The following is a 21801-nucleotide window of genomic DNA, read 5'->3' as shown; positions in this document are numbered from 1 at the left end:
GTGCCATCCAGTTCTTTTTCTGTTTTTTGCACTATGTTTACAGGTGAAAATACTCTTTATATACCAGTACACACTAACAAATCGTAAATGCATCCCTTACACAAGTAACTAAGATACAGCAGATGCAAACAGCTTAATAAATGTAACCACGTGCAGTGAAGATATGTCCACCGCCAAAGGGAAGCAGCAAAAGATTGCGCAGGCGACTTCCTAACCAGGCCCTTCTCAGAGATTACTGTATTTTTCACCCCATAAGACACATTCCTCCCCCCCCCCCCCCACAAAAAAAAGTGCGGGGGAAAATTCCCCTGCGTCTTATGGGGCGAATACTAATGAGTGCATCCATTATGGAAACTCTCATTAGTACCAGAGGACCGGGAAGCGGTGAAGGCTCTGTCAGCTGCGCAAGGGCGCTCTGTGACCTCACGCTGCGCGCGCGCGCGCCGGTTCCCATCACAGCCGACAGCAGGAGGAAAACAGAGCGCGGGCGGTGAGGAGTGGCCGCGTCCAGGAGCAGGAGAGGTAAGTGGTGCATTTATTTTATTAAACATGACAGGCAATGGGGGCTACAGAGGGCTAATATGAGGCAATGGGGGCTGCTAGGGGCCAATATGAGAGGCAATGGGGGATACTGAGGATGATTGATATGAGGCAATGGGGGCCAATATGAGAGGCAATGGGGGCTACTGAGCTGATATGAGGCAATGGGGTCTCATGAAGTCTGATCGGGGGTCATTCACATTGTGGGTCTGATCAGAGGTCTTGTTGGGGTCTTATTAACATTGGAAATTTGATTGAGGCTGTTAGCTGAGGTCTAATGAAAAATATTTTTTTCTTATTGTCGTCCTCTAAAACCTAGGTGCGAAAAATACAGTTAATACTGTAGGGATCTGGATGAGCAGGAAGTTGCACTGTGCAGCAAGCAGTGCACCCGTCTGTTGTGCAAACCCCCTGCTCCCAGCCGCTGTCTAGTACGGCCCCCGACGCTTCTCCAAACTAGGAAACACAGAGTAGTCACCACAAGATCTGCTTCTGAGCTCAGCAAGGACGCAATAAAGTTCTCTGAATAATTTTACCTGATACAGACCCAGCCACGGTGCATACATCTGCCTGCTGTCTGGGCTGCGGTACGTGGCTGTTCAGACAGAGAAGCTTTTGGTTGGGAGGAAATGGCATAGAAAATGCACAAGAAAGATCCCATTACTTTTTGTCTTTTCTTTAATCCTGTTTTGTCCCATATTACTATTAAAACTGAAAAATATCTTGGGTCGTTGGACCCCTCCTCACTGTCCAGATTCTGGCTATGAGACAACTGGCTGCAGAAGGAGCCTATCTCTTCCCCCCCCCCCCCCCCTCTGCAGCAGGAGCCTATCGACCCCCCCCCCCTCTGCAGCAGGAGCCTATTCCCCCCCCCCCCCCCTCTGCAGCAGGAGCCTATTCCCCCCCCCCCCCTGCAGCAGGAGCCTATTCCCCCCCCCCCTGCAGCAGGAGCCTATTCCCCCCCCCCCCCCTCTGCAGCAGGAGCCTATTCCACCCCCCCCCCCTCTGCAGCAGGAGCCTATCCCCCCCCCCCCCCTGCAGCAGGAGCCTATTCCCCCCCCCCCCCTCTGCAGCAGGAGCCTATCCCCCCTCTGCAGCAGGAGCCTATCCCCCCTCTGCAGCAGGAGCCTATCCCCCCTCTGCAGCAGGAGCCTATCCCCCCTCTGCAGCAGGAGCCTATCCCCCCTCTGCAGCAGGAGCCTATCCCCCCTCTGCAGCAGGAGCCTATCCCCCCTCTGCAGCAGGAGCCTATCCCCCCTCTGCAGCAGGAGCCTATCCCCCCTCTGCAGCAGGAGCCTATCCCCCCTCTGCAGCAGGAGCCTATCCCCCCCCCCCCTCTGCAGCAGGCAGGAGCCTATCCCCCCCCCCCTCTGCAGCAGGAGCCTATCCCCCCCCCCCCCTGCAGCAGGAGCCTATCCCCCCCCCCCCTGCAGCAGGAGCCTCCCCCCCCCCCCCCTGCAGCAGGAGCCTATCCCCCCCCCCCTCTGCAGCAGGAGCCTATCCCCCCCCCCCTCTGCAGCAGGAGCCTATCCCCCCTCTGCAGCAGGACCCTATCCCCCCTCTGCAGCAGGACAAAAAGAATTAAGCCCTGTCCCTTGACTAAGCTCCATCCTTCAGCCAGTCTAAAACAGATCAATATATTAACCCTGTGTTCTCTGCAAGATTTCTGCACATAAAATCTCCTGGTTACATTTTTCGGTTTAGTGTATCTTCAAAAGGGTTTTCAGAGATCTTTTTACAGATAACCTATCTGGATAGATCACCAGTATGGGATCGGTGGGGGACCCCCGCCGATCAGCTGTTTGAGAAGACACCGGATATCCTGCGAGTGCCGCAGCCTTTCCTAGGCCAGTGACGTCACGTTCAGTCACTCAGCCTCATAGAAGTAAATGTTGCTGAGCTGCAATACCAAGCATGGCCACTATACGATGCACGGCGCTGTGCTTGGTGAGCTGTGAGAAGGCAGCGCCGATGCTTTCCCGAACAACTGATTGGTGGGGGTCTGACACCTGGTACCCCCGCCTATCACATACTGAGGAGTAAAAAACAACAAAAAAAACACACACTCTGAAAAACCCTTTAAACACCCCACCCCCACGTGATGTCATTTAGCTCAGATATTTCTCAACTTTACACCCTCTTCTCTAAATCAAGTCTACAGAAGGTGGCTGCACGAGTGGTGTATAACACAGGCAGCCATGTAATAAAAGGCTGCGACGAGTCCTCCAAGGCAGAGACTGCGCAGTAGCTCACCCCATGAAGAGGACCCCTTTATGGCAGCCACTTAGATTTATATACATATATAGGAGTGAATGGGCTGCTCTTTTTATAACCTGCCCTCCCGGGTTTGCCCTCGGCATTTCTTTGACTTGTACCAATGCAATAAGCGAACCTCAGACCCAGGATGCCGTCAGACGGTCAGCTCGCTTCCTAGAAGCAGTGATGAGGATGAGATGAGGATGAGGATGAGGATGAGGAGGAGGGGGAGGGGGAGGAGGAGGAGGAGGAGGAGGAGGAGGAGGAGGAGACTTCGTATTAATGGACCCAAGTCTCAGTTCTCCGTATCGGATGACAGACTCGGGAAACATCCTGCTGCGGTATTATCTCCATCCCAAAAAAAACTGAACACTTGCCTGAATTCCAGATCCGGCATTCTGGTCTGCGCATGCGCAGACCTTTAAAAATGTGAAAAAAATACATACCATATCTGTTTTGCTGGATGACACTGGAAAAAAACGGATCTGGTATTGCAATGCATTTTCTGACTGATCAGGATCCTGATAAGTCTGAAAAATGCCTTATCAGTCAGAAAAAAATTACATGAGTTTGCACACAGTTTGCCTGATCAGGCAGGCAGTTCAGGCAACGGAACTGCCTGCTGGAATCAAACAACGCAAGTGTGAGAGTACCCTAACAAACTATCAGGAAAACTAAAGACTTATGGATACAATTGTAACAAAGTATCTTGGAAACAGAGGAGGAATGAAAATACGGCTACTTTCACACTAGCGTTTTTTTGCGGATCAGTCGTGGATTTGCAAAAATGCTTCCGTAACAATATTACAACCGCATGCATCCGTCATGAACAGATCCGGTTGTATTAGGTCTAAGGGCTCTTTCACACCTGCGTTATTGTCTTCCGGCATAGAGTTCCGTCGTCGGGGCTCTATGCCGGAAGAATCCTGATCAGTTTTATCCTACTGCATTCTGAATGGAGAGAAATCCGTTCAGGATGCATCAGGATGTCTTCAGTTCCGGAACGGAACGTTTTTTGGCCGGAGAAAATACCGCAGCATGCTGCGCTTTTTGCTCCGGCCAAAAATCCGGAACACTTGCCGCAAGGCCGGATCCGGAATTAATGCCCATTGAAAGGCATTGATCCGGATCCGGCCTTAAGCTAAACGTCGTTTCGCCGCATTGCCGCATCCGACATTTAGCTTTTTCAGAGTGGTTACCATGGCTGCCGGGACGCTAAAGTCCTGGCAGCCATGGTAAAGTGTAGTGGGGAGCGGGGAGCAGTGTACTTACCGTCCGTGCGGCTCCCCGGGCGCTCCAGAGTGACGTCAGGGCGCCCCAAGCTCATGGATCATGTGATCACATCATCCATGCGCATGGGGCGCTCTGACGTCATTCTGGAGCGCCCGGGAGCCGCACGGACTGTAAGTATACCGCTCCCCCGCTCCCCACTACTACTATGGCAACCGGGACTTTAATAGCGTCCTGGGTGCCATAGTAACACTGAACGCATTTGGAAGACGGTTCCGTCTTCAAATGCTTTCAGTACACTTGCGTTTTTCCGGATCCGGAGTGTAATTCCGGCAAGTGGAGTACACGCCGGATCCGGACAACGCAAGTGTGAAAGAGGCCTTATACAGCCAAGACGGATCAGTCATGAACACCACTGAAAGTCAATGGGGGACGGATCCGTTTTCTAGTGTGTATTGGGCGCATAGTCTGGCAGCGGACGAGATCTCCCTCATAGTTTATTAGAAAGTGAAAAACTGCAAACGCCCAGTTGAATGGGGCTGCAATACTAGTCGCAGGCTGCAAACGAGAGTGGCACCATTTCTCTTGATAGTCCTAAGAGCTGACCACGGGGATGATAGCTCCAGGCTCATACCGTACTAGGTTACACAGGCATGCCGATACAAGAAGCTATATGAAAGCAGTACGTTACCGTGTTCTCTAATGAGGAGTATGAAGCAATTAAAATTTGCTCAGTGCCGTGTACCTGCATCAACTAGTCTCTTAATCTTAACAGGAAGTTAAATATAGGGATTTCCAGGAAACAAAAAATTGATTTACCTTTCAACCCTACATGGTCTGACAGATGGTCTATAGATCAGCAAGACCTTGAAAACCTAATTAAGACCAGTTACTTGGATACACTGTCCTCCATGTAAGAGTAATCAATGAATCCGGCTTTTAACTCATGTTAATATTTTTTAATTTTACTAATCAGATGATAACTGCAAGGAAGGAACAGATAGGATGTTTTTTTTTTGTCCAAACCTGTTGCGATAAGCAGCACCACTGAGGTCCGAGAGCCGCTTATCTCCTCCATAGAACTAAAATATCAATTGGACTTGATCGAAGTAAGAAAACCTCCCTTTATCTGTATTGCGTTAAAAACAAAAAAATAAAAATAAGAAAACCCAAGCTGCCAGCACCCTGTTAGATCAGGCTACTTTCACACCAGCGGTTTTGCTGGATCTGCCACGGATCAGCAAAAACGTTTCCGAGGGGAGATTTATCAAAACTGGTGAAAATGAAACCTGGCTTGGTTGCTATGGGCAACTAAGTAAGATTTCCTTTACACCAATTTTGATAAATCTCCCCCAATGTCTTTTTTCCAGCACTTTACTTTTGCACCATTTGGGGTTCCTATGCCCTGAAGTTTTATCCTCCAAATCCTGCAGAGAACACAAGGGGTTAAGATCCCAGATTTTTTGAATTTATAGCTCATTCAGACGACCGTAAGTACTCCGTGCCCGTATTGTGGACTGCAATCAGCAGTCCGCAACGCATCGGCACTAGCTGTGTGAGTCCCGTATTGCGGTGCCGACCCATTGACTTGAATGAGTCTGTGATCTGGAAAACACGGCAAAAGATAGGACACGTCTTCTCTTTTATGGAGCCGAAAACCCACGGAAGCGCTTCGGAGTGTTTCCGTGGGCTTCAGATCTGTGCTTCAGCTTTTGTCGTATCTCGCTGATCGCAGACCCATTCAAGTGAATGGGTCGGCATCCGCAGCACAGAGTACACACAGTCAGTGTCCGTATACTTTGGACCGACTGTCTGAGGTCCGCAATAAGTGCACGGAGCCCTTATGGTTATCTGAATGAGCCCTTAGGCCTCTTTCACACGGGCGTTGCGGGAAAATGTGCGGGTGCGTTGCGGGAACACCCGCGATTTTTCCGCACGAGTGCAAAACATTGTAATGTGTTTTGCACTCGCGTGAGAAAAATCGCGCGTGTTTGGTACCCAAACCCGAACTTTTTCACAGAAGTTCGGGCTTGGGATCGGTGTTCTGTAGATTGTATTATTTTCCCTTATAACATGGTTATAGGGAGCCAGAACTACTGTCAGCGGAGGGGGTTTGGGGCGGCAATCAGGAGGGGGGGGGGGGGGGGGGGTTTGTGGGGGTTGTTTTACTTTTACTTGGCAGGTTTCTGCTCTGGCTACTAGAGGCAGTGGGAATAGAGAACGCCCAGAAGGAGGAACTGCTGAAAATGTTCTCTCTCTATTCAGGATGAATATGTGATCAGCTAAGAGGGAAAAGATAGTAAGAGGGGGCACTCCGCTTGTATCCAAGCCACAATTTCAGAGCAGAGACTGCACGCAGACGGCTCTAGTGTGGATTCTGCTGACTTGTCTCTTCAGCCAACGTCCTGTCTGCGCTCGGTCTTACTATAAACCTTTATATACATCCATGTGCAGAGGCAAAAGGGGAAGGAAGTAGAAATTAAAAAGATCCATGTATGGGAGGAGTTAATGGCAGAAATAGAAAAATAAGACCACCACATAAAGACCTCCCAGAGCTGGCGGTGGGAGAGCGGCTGGCGTCGGCAGGATCTCTGTGGGTGCTGAGAGCACTCTGGGAACGCGCAGTACAATGCAGCGTTCAGCAATCTGCCCGTGTTTGTGCCGTCTGATGTGTAACGTTCCGCTCGGGCTGCTGGCTTTACAGCCGCACAGAAGGGAACACCTTGTTACAAGGGAAGGGCGCTGAAGACAATTGGGCCTCTTTCACACGAGCGATACGGATTGTGTCACTTTTTTGAAACTGTGCGTTTTTCCATTCGGTTTTTCATGTGCATGAAGAACAATCTACTTCTTCTAGCAACCGTGAAAAACGCATTGCATCCAGATGACTTCCGTTTTTTTTTTACTCAAGCCCCATTCACTTCTATGGAGCTAGGGCTGCGTACAAAATGCCCAACATACAACACGCTGGGATTGTCCCGGGATGCAGAGATGAAACGGAGGGAAAAAAAATTAAAAATGTCAACACTCGTTGAAACTAACGTGTCCGTATTCAGTCCGGATGCTCAGCGTTCTCTACACGCATCGCCTCTGGATGGAAAACTCACTCATGTGAAAGAGGCCTTAGAAAAGCACCTTCTTCTGTAGAGGTAACGTCCAACTTTTTAAGACCAAAGACGGACACTAAGGCCTCTTTCACACAAGTGTGACGGATTGGCTCCGGATGCGTTCAGTTAAAAAATGTGTGATTTTGCAAGCAAGTTCAGTCAGTTTTGTCTGCGATCGCGTTCAGTTTTTATCGCGCAGGTGCAATGCATTTTGATGCGTTTTTCACGCGCGTGATAAAAAACAAACAAAACCGAAGGTTTACAAACAACAACTCTTAGCAATCATCAGTGAAAAATGCATTGCATCCGCACTTGCTTCCGGATGCGATGCGTTCTTCACTGAAGCCCCATTCACTTCTATGGGGCCGGGGCTGCGTGAAGGAAAAAAAATAAAAAAAAAATAAAAAAAAATATAGAGCATGCTGCAATTTTCACGCAACGCACAAGTGATGCGTGAAAAACAACGCTCATGTGCACAGACCCATTGAAATGAATGGGTCCGGTATCAGTGCGGGCGCAACGCGTTTGAATCACGCATTGCACTCGCTCGTGTGAAAGAGCCCTAAGAATGAAGGATGAGCAGAAAGCAACTACAAGGGGAACGCCGTAGTAATCAGCTGCCAACACATAAAGTGCCGCTCATCTCCAACAGGATTTGAAAAAAAAAAATTAAAAAAATATAATGATTGTCCTCCTAATGCCTTCCTTCCGGACAATCTGCTGCAATATCGTCCCATGTAAAGGGACCTTCAGTGTTTGATCAGTGATTTTGAGCTAAAACCAAGTGCAGATCTTTCCCTTATGCCCATAAGGCCTATTGCACACGACCGTATGGCTTTTTCAGTGTTTTGCGGTCCATTTTTCACGGATCCGTTGTTCCGTTTCCATTGCGTTTCCGTTTGGCATATACAGTAATTACATAGATAAAATTGGGCTGGGCTTAACATTTTCAATAGATGGTTCCGCAAAAAACGGAAGACATACGGATGCATTTCCGTATGTGTTCCGCTTTTTTGCGGACCCATTGACTTAAATGGAGCCACTGAACGTGATTTGCGGGCAATAATAGGACATGTTCTATCTTTAAACGGAACGGAAAAACGAAAATACGGAAACCGAATACATACAGAGTACATTCCGTTTTTTTTGCGGAACCATTGAAATGAATGGAACGCAAAAAACGGACAGTAAACGGGGAAAAAAACGGTCGTGTGCAGTGGGCCCAAGGCCCCTTACACACGAGCGTGACGGATTAGGTCCGGATGCGTTCAGTGAAACTCGCACTATTTTGCAAGCAAGTTCAGTCAGTTCTGTCTGCGATTGCATTCAGTTGTTCAGTTTTTTTCTGCGCGGGTGCAATGCATTTTGATGCGTTTTTCACGCGCGTGATAAAAAACTGAAGGTTTACAAACAACATCTCTTAGCAACCATCAGTGAAAAACGCATCGCACCCACACTTGCTTGCGGATGCAATGCGTTTTTCACAAAGCCCCATTTACTTCTATGGGGCCAGGGCTGCGTGAAAAACGCAACTATAGAACATGCTGCGATTTTCACGCAACGCAGAACTGATGCGTGAAAAACAACGCTCATGTACACAGACCCATTGAAATGAATGGGTCAGGATTCAGTGCAGGTGCTATGCAGTCACATCACGCATTGCACCCGCGCGGAAAACTCACTCGTGTGAAAGGGGCCTAAGTCTGTGGAGGCTCCAATCCCAAATTTGGCTCACAATCATGAGTGAATAAGGTTTTAAAGGGTTTTCTAAAATTTTAATACTGATGAGCTATCCTCTGGATAGGTCATCAGTATTTGATTGTGGGGGTCCAACCGCCGGTCAGCTGTTTTAAGAAGGCAGCGGTGCTCCTGTGAGTGCTGCAGCCTTCCCTCTTCTCACCAAGCACAGCGCCATACATTGTATAGTGGCCGTGCTTGGCATCGCGCTCAGCCTCATTCACTTCTATATGGCCGAGCTGCTCCGAGGCCACGTGACAGACGAACGTGTCGTCACTGTCCTAGGGAAAGCGGAGAGAAGGCAGCGGTGCTACTGTGAGCGCGTGCACATTTTAATGTGTTTTGCACGCGCGTGAGGAAAAATTGGCATGTTTAGTACCTAGACCCGAACCCAGACTTCTTCACTGAAGTTCGGTTTAGGTGTTCTGTAGATTTTATTATTTTTCCTTATAACATGGTTATAAGGGAAAATAATAGCATTCTTATTACAGAAATATTAGTAAAATGTCCATTGAGGGGTTAAAAATAATACATTTTTTAACTCACCCCATCCACTTGGTCGCGTAGCAGATCTCCTCTTCTTTCTTCAGGACCTGGCAAAAGGACCTTTGATGACGTCACTGCGCTCATCACATGGTACATCACCATAGTGATGGACCATGTGATGAGCGCAATGATGTCACTAAAAGGTCCTTTTGCTCCCAGGTCATCAAAGAAGAATGAAGACGAGCCGGGCTGCGCAAACAGGTGGATGAGGTGAGTTAAATAAAATAAAATAAAATATGTAACCCCTCCATCCCTATTTTACTAAGCATTCTGTAATAATAATGCTATTATTTTCCCTTATCACCATGTTATAAATGAAAAATAATAAAGATCGGGTCCCCATCCCGATAGTCACCTAGCAACCATGCGTGAAAAATCGCACAGCATCCGCACTTGCTTGCGATTTTCACGCAGCCTCATTCACTTTTATGGGGCCTGCGTTGCGTCAAAAACGCACAATATAGAGCATGCTGCGATTTTCACGCAGCGCACAAGTGATGCGTGAAAAATCACCGCTCATGTGCACAGCCCCATAGAAATGAATAGGTCCGGATTCAGTGCGGGTGCAATGCGTTCAACTCATGCATTGTGCCCGTGTGAAAGAGGCCTAAGTCTCCATTCACATCTGTGTCAGTGGCTCAGTTTCCTCTCCACACAAGTCAGCTGGAGGATGCGGCACATCCACCAAGATGTGAACAGAGCCTTAGATCACTTTATGGGATGGTTTACAAGTACCGGTCCACAGCGGCCGGGAGATCCGCATTACAGCGTACGCCAGGCTTGGTCCAAAAGCTGCTGCGGTACCAAAGGGCTGCTGGGTATTTTGGTGGGGGGGGGGGGAGAATGCACACAAATAGGGCAAGAAACACAGGGAGCTTTTCAGAAAAAAGATCTAATATCACCCCTTTAATTGTATTATTTTGTATATGTGAGAGTCAGAATAGTCACAGAAATGGCTGCACAAAGCTGCTGAACAATAGAACAATGCCGCAGACACATCCTAGAGTTCTCTCTCGGATTACAATAAACAGTCTATTCCCATATGTCTGTACGTACACACACCAATGCTCGTCACAGCTGGTGAAGGTATATATATATATATATATATATATATATATATATAAAAATAAGAAAAAGCAATCATTCTGGACAGAGCCAGACAGCCCTCCACCATGGCTCTATACTGGAGCACACGGTCAATAGTCTGCAGTACACAAGGTCATGTCCAGGCTCCTGAACGGCAGCCATTTATGAGACGCTAACATGCTCCCAGTACAAGACCCCATGACCCTCGCTGCCACTGACATGACAATTAGGCAAATACATACAACAATTTTCAATCAAATCCAATAATCATATCACAGTCATCGCATTTCCCCTCAAGCTGTTAATGGCAGTTTAATCACAAGTCATTTGCAGTATTTCTAGCGGTAAACATACATATTTTATGCTTCCATGCCCCCCCCCCCTCCCCGCCCCGCTGCTAATCTGTATGCTGGGGTGGGATCTGAACAGAATCAGTCATCTTCCCCCTCTGGCAGCTGACAATGTGCTTCCTCTGCAGAAGGAGGGTTACTGCCATGCTACTGCCGAGTCTCTGCTTCTTCCTGGACATACAGGGCAAAAAGCTCCTTCTATTGGCTGCCCTGCAGTGAAGAGGATCATTATGCAGAGACCTGCTTGTCAGGAGAGTGACCGAGCATCTGTGCCCACTGTCTTTAAAGCCCCACTGATTTCAGTTTGCATGCATGACCACACACTGCAGGACAGCTGAAAACCTGGGATTTATACCTGGTACAAGAATAAAACACCTGAACTACAGTTAAGACTGACACCAAAGGATATGCCCCCATTGTCTGGGACAGGCAGGGACGGGTCCGGCCACCACCAAGCCTTCCTATTGGCCCGCCGAAAATAGCCGAGTGCCATTTTCAGAATCCCTATAAAGATTAATGGAAGTGCATCGCCCTTCCATCAGATCAGATGCCATACTGAAGGAATTTCATACCACCTAGACCTTTCATTTCTCCATGCAAATGAAATACTGATGTACCAGCAGAATGACAGGGCTGCACCCTGCTGCAGCAGAAAGGGCACATCCCCTGAGCTGTGATGGGCAGAGAGCTGCAGCAGAGAGGGCACATCCCCTGAGCTGTGATGGGCAGAGAGCTTGCAGACTCCTCCCCTCCTCCCATTGCAAACATGGCTACATGCTGGAGGTAACTAGGTGAGCTGTTTGTGAGTCGGCCTGATGCTCCTGTAATTTGCCCACTGGCTCCTGGTATTGCCCAAACGGCTCAGGTAGGAGAGTGTTAGGTCCCGGGCTACTTGAGAAACCTTGGCGTGGTGCCCGGGCTTAGACATGTTCTACACCAGTGGTTCTCAACCTTTCTAAAGCCATGACCCCTTAATACAGTTCCTCATGTTGTGGTGACCCCCAACCATTAAATTTTTTTCCTTGCTACGTCATAACTAATTTTGCTACTGTTATGAATTGTAATGTAAATATCTGATATGCAGGATGTATTATTATTGCTACAAATTGAACATAATTAAAGCAGAGTAATTAATCACAAAGACAAAATGTTATATATTGTCAAATATTTATTTCTAATTACAAATAAATGAAATTTTGTATTGAAGCATGGTGTATAAATCAGTGGTGCTTCAAGTCTCCCCCAAATAAATAAATCAGAAGTGCTCAGGGTCCCCCAAATAAATAAATCAGTGGTGCATCAGGTTTCCCCGAAATAAATAAATCAATGGTGCTCAGGGTCCCCCAAATAAATAAATCAGAAGTGCTCAGGGTCCACCAAATTAATAAATCAGCGGTGCATCAGGTTTCCCCGAAATAAATAAATCAATGGTGCTCAGGGTCCCCCAAATAAATAAATCAGCGGTGCTTCAGGTCCCCCCCCAAATAAATAAATCAGTGGTGCATCAGGTTTCCCCGAAATAAATAAATCAATGGTGCTCAGGGTCCACCAAATTAATAAATCAGCGGTGCTTCAGGTCCCCCCCCCCCCCCCCAAATAAATAAATCAGTGGTGCATCAGGTTTCCCCCAAATAAATCAATGGTGCTCAGGGTCCCCCAAATAAATAAATCAGAAGTGCTTCAGGTCCCCCCCCCCCAAATAAATAAGAAGTGCTCAGGGTCCCCCAAATATAAATCAGCAGGGCTTCAGGTCTCCCCCAAATAAATAAATCAGAAGTGCTCAGGGTACTCCCAAATAAATAAATCAGAAGTGCTCAGGGTCCCCCAAATAAATAAATCAGTGGTGCATCAGGTTTCCCCCAAATAAATTAAGCCTTGCTCAGCCAAATAATTAAAATAAAATTAGCCAGGCTCAATTAAATTATTGGTGGCAGTGGTGCTCAGCGGCGGTGTCATTAACGAAAAAACTCGGACCTCAGCAGACAGGCGGCCCGACTAACCCGTCCAGACGTCAGGCTCCTTCAAGCACAGGCAGTGATAGGACATCACTTCCTGTGCGCGAGGATAAGGGGCCGCTGCCGTTGTGCGGGCGACCCACAATAGGAAGCCTCAGGCGACCCCCCGGAAAGGGCCGATCGACCCCCAAAGGGGTCGCGACCCCTAGGTTGAGAACCGCTGTTCTACACCGTAGGACATGTTGACTAATCTCTCAATTTTAAAATCAGTTTGAGGGTTTAGTGAGATTGCAGAGTGCACCTGTCTTTGTTATTTTGTTATATTGTTGTGCTGCAGCAGAGAGGGCACATCCCCTGAGCTGTAATGGGCAGAGAGCTGCAGCAGAGAGGGCACATCCCCTGAGCTGTGATGGGCAGAGAGCTGCAGCAGAGAGGGCACATCCCCTGAGCTGTAATGGGCAGAGAGCTGCAGCAGAGAGGGCACATCCCCTGAGCTGTGATGGGCAGAGAGCTGCAGCAGAAAGGGCACATCCCCTGAGCTGTGATGGGCAGAGAGCTGCAGCAGAAAGGGCACATCCCCTGAGCTGTGATGGGCAGAGAGCTGCAGCAGAAAGGGCACATCCCCTGAGCTGTGATGGGCAGAGAGCTGCAGCAGAAAGGGCACATCCCCCGAGCTGTGATGGGGAGAGAGCTGCAGCAGAGAGGACACATCCCCTGCGCTGTGCTTGAAATAATTCTATCAGAGCAATGAATGGCGAGATCTCTAGACCCATGTGAGGTACAGGGCCGGTTCTAGCTTTGTTAGAAATAGATTGTCATGTCCGGATTTAATATTTTACGATAACCCCTTTAATGACAGTCACTTTTTTTTTTACACAGCGGTCATTAACCCTTCCACGCCCATCGCCGTACAAGCTGCAGGCGCCATAGCTGCAGGGGGCCGCCTGCTTCTTTTAGCAGACACCCGCGGCTCACGTCCGCAACTGGCAGTATTGCCAATCGCGGACATTTAACCCCTCAGATGCTGTGGTCAATCCTGACCACGGCACCGGAGCGCGCTGAAACCGAAAGTGCGCACTTTCGGTTGTGCTCCAGCTCCACCGTGTGGCGATCGGAGGATTTAATGAAAAATAAATAAAAAAATAAAACCAAAAACATAAAAATTCACATCACCCCCCCCCTTTTCCCCAAAAAGTATATAAATAAAAAAAATACACATCATGGGTGCAGCAATGTGTGCGAGAACGCCCGTAGTATAAAAATACATTCCCCATACAGTGAAAACGAAAAAAGTGTCCAAATGGCCAATTCGCCGTTTTTTGGTTGCTTAACTCTCTAAAAAAATTTTTTTTAGAAAAAGTGATCAAAAAGTCACACACCCCCCAGAATGGCATCAATGAAAAGTTCAGATCGCCCCGCAAAAAATGAGCCCCCATACAGCTCCGTACACATAATTACAAAAAAAAAAAAAAAAAAAACTTTCCCACTTTAATTTTTTTAGCACCATCAAAACACAAGAAAAAAAAAAACTATACATATAAAAAAGGTATCGCCGGATTTGTATTGACCTGTAGAATAAAAGTAACCTGTCAGTTTTATCGCACATCGAACGTCGTAATTAAAAAACCCATAAAACTGTGGTGGAATTGCTTTTTTTTTTTTGCAATTTCACGCCATTCGGAATTTTTTTCCCTGCTTCCCACTACATCATATCCAATATTAAAATGTTGGCGTTGGAAAGTACAACTTGTCCCGCAAAAAACAAGCCCTCATATGGCTATGTGAACAGACAAAAAAAAGTTAGGGAGTGCAAAATGAAAACGCAAAAAAAAAAAAAACCATTTACAAAATACCCCTCTGGTCCTGAAAGGGTTATTAGGTCTAATTCTAGAGCACAGTGCTGCATGGGTGTCCTGTGCGGTCCTACAAATGACAGCCTAGTTCATGCTATAGCAGTACTTCCGACCCCAGCCCCTTCAAGGGGTTTGGTATTGCTTGCCAGTAGTCAGCATGGGCCATCAATATCACAGGGGGTCGAACTCTCAGCACCTCTGCCATTCATTCTGCACCCGGGGCGGTGCTCCCTTCAGCGGCAGGACAGGGAGTTGGACCCCCACCGACCCAATGTTGATGGCCTATCCCTAAGAAAAATATCCTAAACCCAAAAAACCTCTTGGGCAGGAGTGACTGCGACATGATCAAACAGAACTCCCACATCTGATCGCGTCATCTGTTTTCTCAGGGACGCAATTGGGAATCCCGTGCATTTAGCCTCAGGGGCCTAGAAACGACTCCAGTGTTGTCTGTAGACTACATGCTGCCCTAACAACTGTGTCATAGACAATGACGTCTACAGATGACAGATGTATGCTAAACCTAAAGAGATTCAATACAAAGACAAAAAAGTTACAAAAAGTGATCAAAATCCTTTTTTATTTTTTAGATAAAGCTTATCTGTTTTGGCATAACTGATATATATTGTATTTAGGTTGAAAGGTTGGTCTTGTTCTAATCAACCTGTTTCTATTTGATTTTTCATAAAAACAACAAAAAAAAAAAAAAAAAATATATATATATATATATATATATATATATATATATATTTATATTCATTCCTAAAAGAGCATCCCCCATCTGGGATATTTATGGCATATTCTTACGATATGCCGTGAATGTCAGATAGGAGCAAGTCTCAGAGGAAGGACCCACTCCCATCTCCAGAACAGGGTCACAAAGTAAAGGGAGAACAAGCTGCGCATGCGCAGCCACTCTCCATTCACTTCTTTGGGGCAATAATAACTGAGCGCTCGCTGTTATTTAGAAGCCCCACAGTGGTCAAATGAGAAGTGGCCAGGCTTGTGTGGTTCGCTCTCCATCCACTTCTATGGGTACGGCTATTTTGGGAAGTCCCACAGCAGTGAACTGATAAGATCCTGCGCATGCGCAGTGTGCCCTCTGTTCACTCTGGGACCCGGTTCTTGAGATAGGAGCTGGTCCCAGAGGTGGGACCAGCTCCTATCAGAAGTGTATAGTATTTACTATTGATATGCCATAGATATCCCAGATGGGAATACCCCTTTAAAGGTTATACAGTGTGAAACAATGTTATGGGGAGGACATAAAAAAAAAAAAAAACATAAAATACTATATTTCTAACACAATAACAGGTGTTTACACAGTATGAACACACAATGCAGCAGTAAAGAGGACGTAGGCGGCGGACTATCAATACTCTCCATGTACAGCAACATAAACAGAATTATATAAGGAAGGACATAATTGCAAGGAGCTTATGGTGAGCAATAAAAAGTACAAAAGTTATTCACGACTGCAGACCCCCCCCCCCCCCCCCCCCCCAACAAAGCACACGCCCGCTCGCCATATTGTAAAGTAGGCGGACGGGCAGTTTTCACAGCTCATGAGAAATACAATGCAGGAGTCTTTGCTGAGAACAAGTGATTGAATCTGTCTTGGGCCGGGCTGCCGCCATTTGCATAGCTTAAAAGAGGGCCTCACTGAAAAGAGAGAGGAGGGTGTGCAATATGTGCCGGCGTGAAATAAAGGGGGGGAAAATAATAATAAGCTTTGTGAATAGTTTCCAGCCTTGAACTGGTTAATGCAGTCTCCCATAACAATGCATAGTGAATAATGGGGAGAGAAGAGAAAGAAAAAAAAAATAATTGGTCAGTGCACTTCTCCAGCAGGCAGTGCACCTTCCAAGCAAAGTCAACACCCTGCATCCACAAAGGTGCTAAACAACGAACGCACTGCCGGCTCCAATACACTGCATTAGCGAAAAAATAAATTAAAAAAAACAAAACCTCCTGCAGGCCAGCTCAGTAAGTGCAGCCGAATCAGCTCAGAGAGATTATCCTAATATATACACGCTGACAGGAGGTCTATAGATATTCTCCAATGGTGGTACTCTCATCAAAACCAGGACTAGGCAATGAGGCCCGGGGACAGACGACAACTTCCGCCAACATTACGGCCTATAGCCTGGCAGCCAGCCAGTCTCATTACCTCCCTGCAGCGGTCGGCGACTTGGATCAGACAACAGTCACACTCAGCGGAAATCTAGGGAAATGGATGCTTCGGTAAAAACCTAGTGCAAAATTTCTCAAGGAGTTGCATAGAGCAAGCAGCCGGCCGTGCGCTCCTGAGCCCGGGCATTGCAGCCGGGACTATTCGGGTCTATATTGGCAGGACGCGTTTTCCTCGCTTGCGTTTCTCTCTCTCTGAAAAGTAGGTGATGTTATATCACTCCTTATTTTAGCTCTACTTATGAATAATAATTTAAAAAAAAAAAAAAAAAAAAAAAAAAAGAAGGAACTGCCATGCAGCAAATGTTCTCCTGCCCCCCAATACAGTCTTACAAACCCCCCAAAATAACAGCAGTCATTGCAACCTATGGATTCCTGAGGCAAATCCATAATTCGGCATTTATAGCAGGAGGAACCATTCACCCCCTCAGGCACAAGGTGCGACTGAATCTCTGCAGCGCCCACCCACAGCTACGACCACGACTGACGGCAATGGGGTCATACAGCCAGGACACATAACTAGTCCGTTCAGGGGCCCAGGCTTCTGGGAAAGCTAGGTGTGCTTACAGATACAAATTGCTATTTTCACATCAGTTTATTTATTTATTTTTAAATAAAATAACAAAACATTGCAGTAAAACTAAAACATATACAAATAAATAATATATAAAACACAACATCCATGGAATGGAAGCACAATAAATTGGCTTTTCATCCTACAACCCCCCCCCCAAGCAGTGAAGCCCCCGTCTCATCCCATCTCTGCAGGGCACATTTCCTGGCCAGATACCGTATTGTTACGGAGGGGGAAATCAGATTTATTATTTTTTACTTATTTAATCAATATATAAATCCAGAATTGATACAAGTAATGGTGGATATTGGGGGGGTGGATCTGCAGGAGATTAGGATGGTGCCCCCTGCTGTCCACATAGGGGATTACATGAGGAAACAGCTGCAGCGTGGCAGCAAGTGCTGGAGAGTTTTAGGCTACCACTACCTCTAAATTACTATTGCTTAGGTGGATCTGTTCCTGGGAAAGCTGGGTGACTAGGTAGAATCTATTGCAGCTCTTATAGGGATTGCCACTCAGCTTTTCCAGACTCCTGAAAAGCTCATCTGTCTGCCTGCACACTACCGCAGACTGAAGTCCTGCAAAGCTAAGAAAGCCGAGTGACAACCCCTGCCTTAGATAGAATAGCTATCATACTGGTTGTCACCCAGAAACAGATTGCTGCATGAATCAGCCATTCTAACAGCAACGAGCTGTAGTCACCCAGCTTTCCCAGATTCTATATAGGTTAATTTTTTAGACAGAGTGATGATGAGGATGATGAGGCTCAGGATTCTGGGAAAGCTGGGGGACCACCCATCTCTCCTTTGTAGGAATGAGGCTCAGGATTCTGGGAAAGCTGGGCGACTTCCCCTTACCCACCTTGCAGCTGAGAAAGCTGGGTGGCTATGCTTTTCTTTCTTACAGCTATAAGGCCAAGAAAAGTGGCAAAGTTAAGTGACTATCTTTCCATCCCTTGTAGCGATGAAGCTCCGGAGTCTGGGAAAGCTGGGTCACGATCCGTCTCTTCCTTATAGCCAGGAGTCTAAGAAAACTGGTAAAGCTGGGTGACTACCCTTCCCTGCCTCGTAGCTATGAGGCCAAGGAGTTTGGGAAAGCTGGGTGACTATCCTTTTCGTCCTCATAGCGACGTCCCCTTCGGCACTCCAGCTGCGGTGAAACTAAACTACAACTCCCAGCATGCACACTCACTCGACTGTTCTTGGACCTCCCATAGAAGAAGAAGTAGTGAAAGGATTCTGGGAGCCGGCAGTGCCGAACCCTGATATAAGAAAAGCTGGGTGACCACCTTCCCCGTCCTTGTAACTAAGGATCAGGAGTCTGGGAAAGCTGCGTGACCACCTTCCCCGTCCTTGTAACTAAGGATCAGGAGTCTGGGAAAGCTGCGTGACCACCTTCCCCGTCCTTGTAACTAAGGATCAGGAGTCTGGGAAAGCTGCGTGACCACCTTCCCCATCCTTGTAACTAAGGATCAGGAGTCTGGGAAAGCTGGGTGACCACCTTCCCCGTCCTTGTAACTAAGGATCAGGAGTCTGGGAAAGCTGGGTGACCACCTTCCCCGTCCTTGTAACTAAGGATCAGGAGTCTGGGAAAGCTGCGTGACCACCTTCCCCGTCCTTGTAACTAAGGATCAGGAGTCTGGGAAAGCGGCGTGACCACCTTCCCCGTCCTTGTAACTAAGGATCAGGAGTCTGGGAAAGCGGCGTGACCACCTTCCCCGTCCTTGTAACTAAGGATCAGGAGTCTGGGAAAGCTGCATGACCACCTTCCCCATCCTTGTAACTAAGGATCAGGAGTCTGGGAAAGCTGGGTGACCACCTTCCCCGTCCTTGTAACTAAGGATCAGGAGTCTGGGAAAGCTGGGTGACCACCTTCCCCGTCCTTGTAACTAAGGATCAGGAGTCTGGGAAAGCTGCGTGACCACCTTCCCCGTCCTTGTAACTAAGGATCAGGAGTCTGGGAAAGCTGCGTGACCACCTTCCCCGTCCTTGTAACTAAGGATCAGGAGTCTGGGAAAGCTGCGTGACCACCTTCCCCATCCTTGTAACTAAGGATCAGGAGTCTGGGAAAGCTGGGTGACCACCTTCCCCGTCCTTGTAACTAAGGATCAGGAGTCTGGGAAAGCTGGGTGACCACCTTACCCGTCCTTGTAACTAAGGATCAGGAGTCTGGGAGAGCTGGGTGACCACCTTCCCCGTCCTTGTAACTAAGGATCAGGAGCCTGGGAAAGCTGGGTGACCACCTTCCCCGTCCTTGTAACTAAGGATCAGGAGTCTGGGAAAGCTGCGTGACCACCTTCCCCGTCCTTGTAACTAAGGATCAGGAGTCTGGGAAAGCTGCGTGACCACCTTCCCCGTCCTTGTAACTAAGGATCAGGAGTCTGGGAAAGCTGCGTGACCACCTTCCCCGTCCTTGTAACTAAGGATCAGGAGTCTGGGAAAGCTGCGTGACCACCTTCCCCGTCCTTGTAACTAAGGATCAGGAGTCTGGGAAAGCTGCGTGACCACCTTCCCCGTCCTTGTAACTAAGGATCAGGAGTCTGGGAAAGCTGGGTGACCACCTTCCCCGTCCTTGTAACTAAGGATCAGGAGTCTGGGAGAGCTGGGTGACCACCTTCCCCGTCCTTGTAACTAAGGATCAGGAGTCTGGGAAAGCTGGGTGACCACCTTCCCCGTCCTTGTAACTAAGGATCAGGAGTCTGGGAAAGCTGCGTGACCACCTTCCCCGTCCTTGTAACTAAGGATCAGGAGTCTGGGAAAGCTGCGTGACCACCTTCCCCATCCTTGTAACTAAGGATCAGGAGTCTGGGAAAGCTGGGTGACCACCTTCCCCGTCCTTGTAACTAAGGATCAGGAGTCTGGGAAAGCTGGGTGACCACCTTCCCCATCCTTGTAACTAAGGATCAGGAGTCTGGGAAAGCTGGGTGACCACCTTCCCCGTCCTTGTAACTAAGGATCAGGAGTCTGGGAAAGCTGCGTGACCACCTTCCCCGTCCTTGTAACTAAGGATCAGGAGTCTGGGAAAGCTGCGTGACCACCTTCCCCGTCCTTGTAACTAAGGGTCAGGAGTCTGGGAAAGCTGGGTGACAATCCTTCACTTCCATGTAACTACAAGGCTCGGGAAGCTGGGTGCCCGGCCATTCTCTCCCTCTAATCTATGACTGGGGACATGAACGACCACCTATTGTCTTAGAAAACTAAGTGGCTGCCCATCCCCCCCCTTGTCACCTGGGAAAGCTGGGTGACTTCCCACAATACTACCTTGCACGACACTGACTAAACAACAAATAACCGCCCGCCCCCAGTAATTAACCCCTCCCTCCCAGGATGCACATCTCCTGCTATTCTCCATGCAACAAGAAAAAAAAAATAATAATAATGAAAAAAAAAAGTTGTTGTTTTTCCCCCTTTATTTCCCATTCAATCCATTCCTTAAAGCAGACATGTCACCCATCAGACAAGCCATGGGAAGAGCTAGCCTCCCCCCCCTGGAAGCGAGCACATGACTAGAGTTTTAGGCTACCACCTCCACCGCTGGCAGCAGCACAATAGTGCAGAACTTACCCTGGTCATACTCTGGCACCACAGCCTGGTACTGGCTGCCCACTCTCATGCCCCCGCCACCTGGAAGAGAGGACAGGTAGAGGGTGAGGCCAGGATGGGGGGGTGGCAGACCCCGGAGAGGGGGTGGAGGGGACAGTTCGAGGCTACCACCTTACCGTGCTCATCATCGCTGGACGAGGTCGAGCTGCTGCCTTCTTCCCACGAGTTGCTGCCATTGCCATTGGGAGCCGTCAAACTTTTGCTGCTGGCAGCGTTATTCCTGCCCCTCCTTTTGGCCGACCCCTCTGTCCCCTTCTCTAGCATGGCTGCTGGCATTTAGAGGGGAGCCCCTCCGAGGTAGGGAAGAAAAAAAAAAAATATATTCTAATAAAATAAAAATGGGCGAAGGCAATAGTCACCAGGCGTGAAGTCTAATTAAAAAGAGGCGATAATAAATCCCCGGTAACGAGAAGTCCGCGCCTGGCGCCCGAGCGAGTCACCCACAAAACAAGCGACAACTTTCCCGTCACATCGCCGCCCGCACGACTACAGCCACACTCTGCCTCACAGCCACAGCGGCTGAGGGCGAAACCTAACCCGCTGCTCGGGCTATTCCCGCCTTTCCGACATCCCTATTGGGCGCTGGGGAATTTTGGATGGAGATCTCTCTTCCCATTGGTCGATGGGGCCGTCGGTCAAAAGAAAGCCGGCGCTTCCGTTTGTCCGCGCTTGGTTGAGGCGCAGCTCCTCTCTCTCTCTCTTGTACGTGGGTTTGGGGTTTGCAATCTCTACGCCCCTTGATATCAGGTTCTTTTTTTTCTTATTATTGTGAGGA

The 21801-nt window shown here is 48.2% G+C and overlaps 1 protein-coding gene across 1 annotated transcript in view; it reads right to left on the bottom strand.

The window, feature by feature from the left end:
* RCOR1 (REST corepressor 1) overlaps window positions 1–21551 on the bottom strand; it is a 40534-nt gene extending 18983 nt beyond the window's left edge. The window contains exons 1-2 of the mRNA XM_040412215.1: window positions 21143–21551; window positions 20988–21047 (exon numbers count right to left, since the gene is read on the bottom strand). Coding sequence (XP_040268149.1) covers window positions 20988–21047; window positions 21143–21302 — 220 coding nt within the window. The 5' untranslated portion in view covers window positions 21303–21551. The remainder of the gene's footprint in view (window positions 1–20987; window positions 21048–21142) is intronic.
* Window positions 21552–21801: the final 250 nt, after the last annotated feature.

This window comes from Bufo bufo, chromosome 11, assembly GCF_905171765.1.
Source record: "Bufo bufo chromosome 11, aBufBuf1.1, whole genome shotgun sequence".
NCBI classification, from domain to species: domain Eukaryota; kingdom Metazoa; phylum Chordata; class Amphibia; order Anura; family Bufonidae; genus Bufo; species Bufo bufo.
The sequence above is the reverse complement of the archived record's forward strand: the minus strand, read 5'-3'. Positions and strand labels throughout refer to the sequence as shown.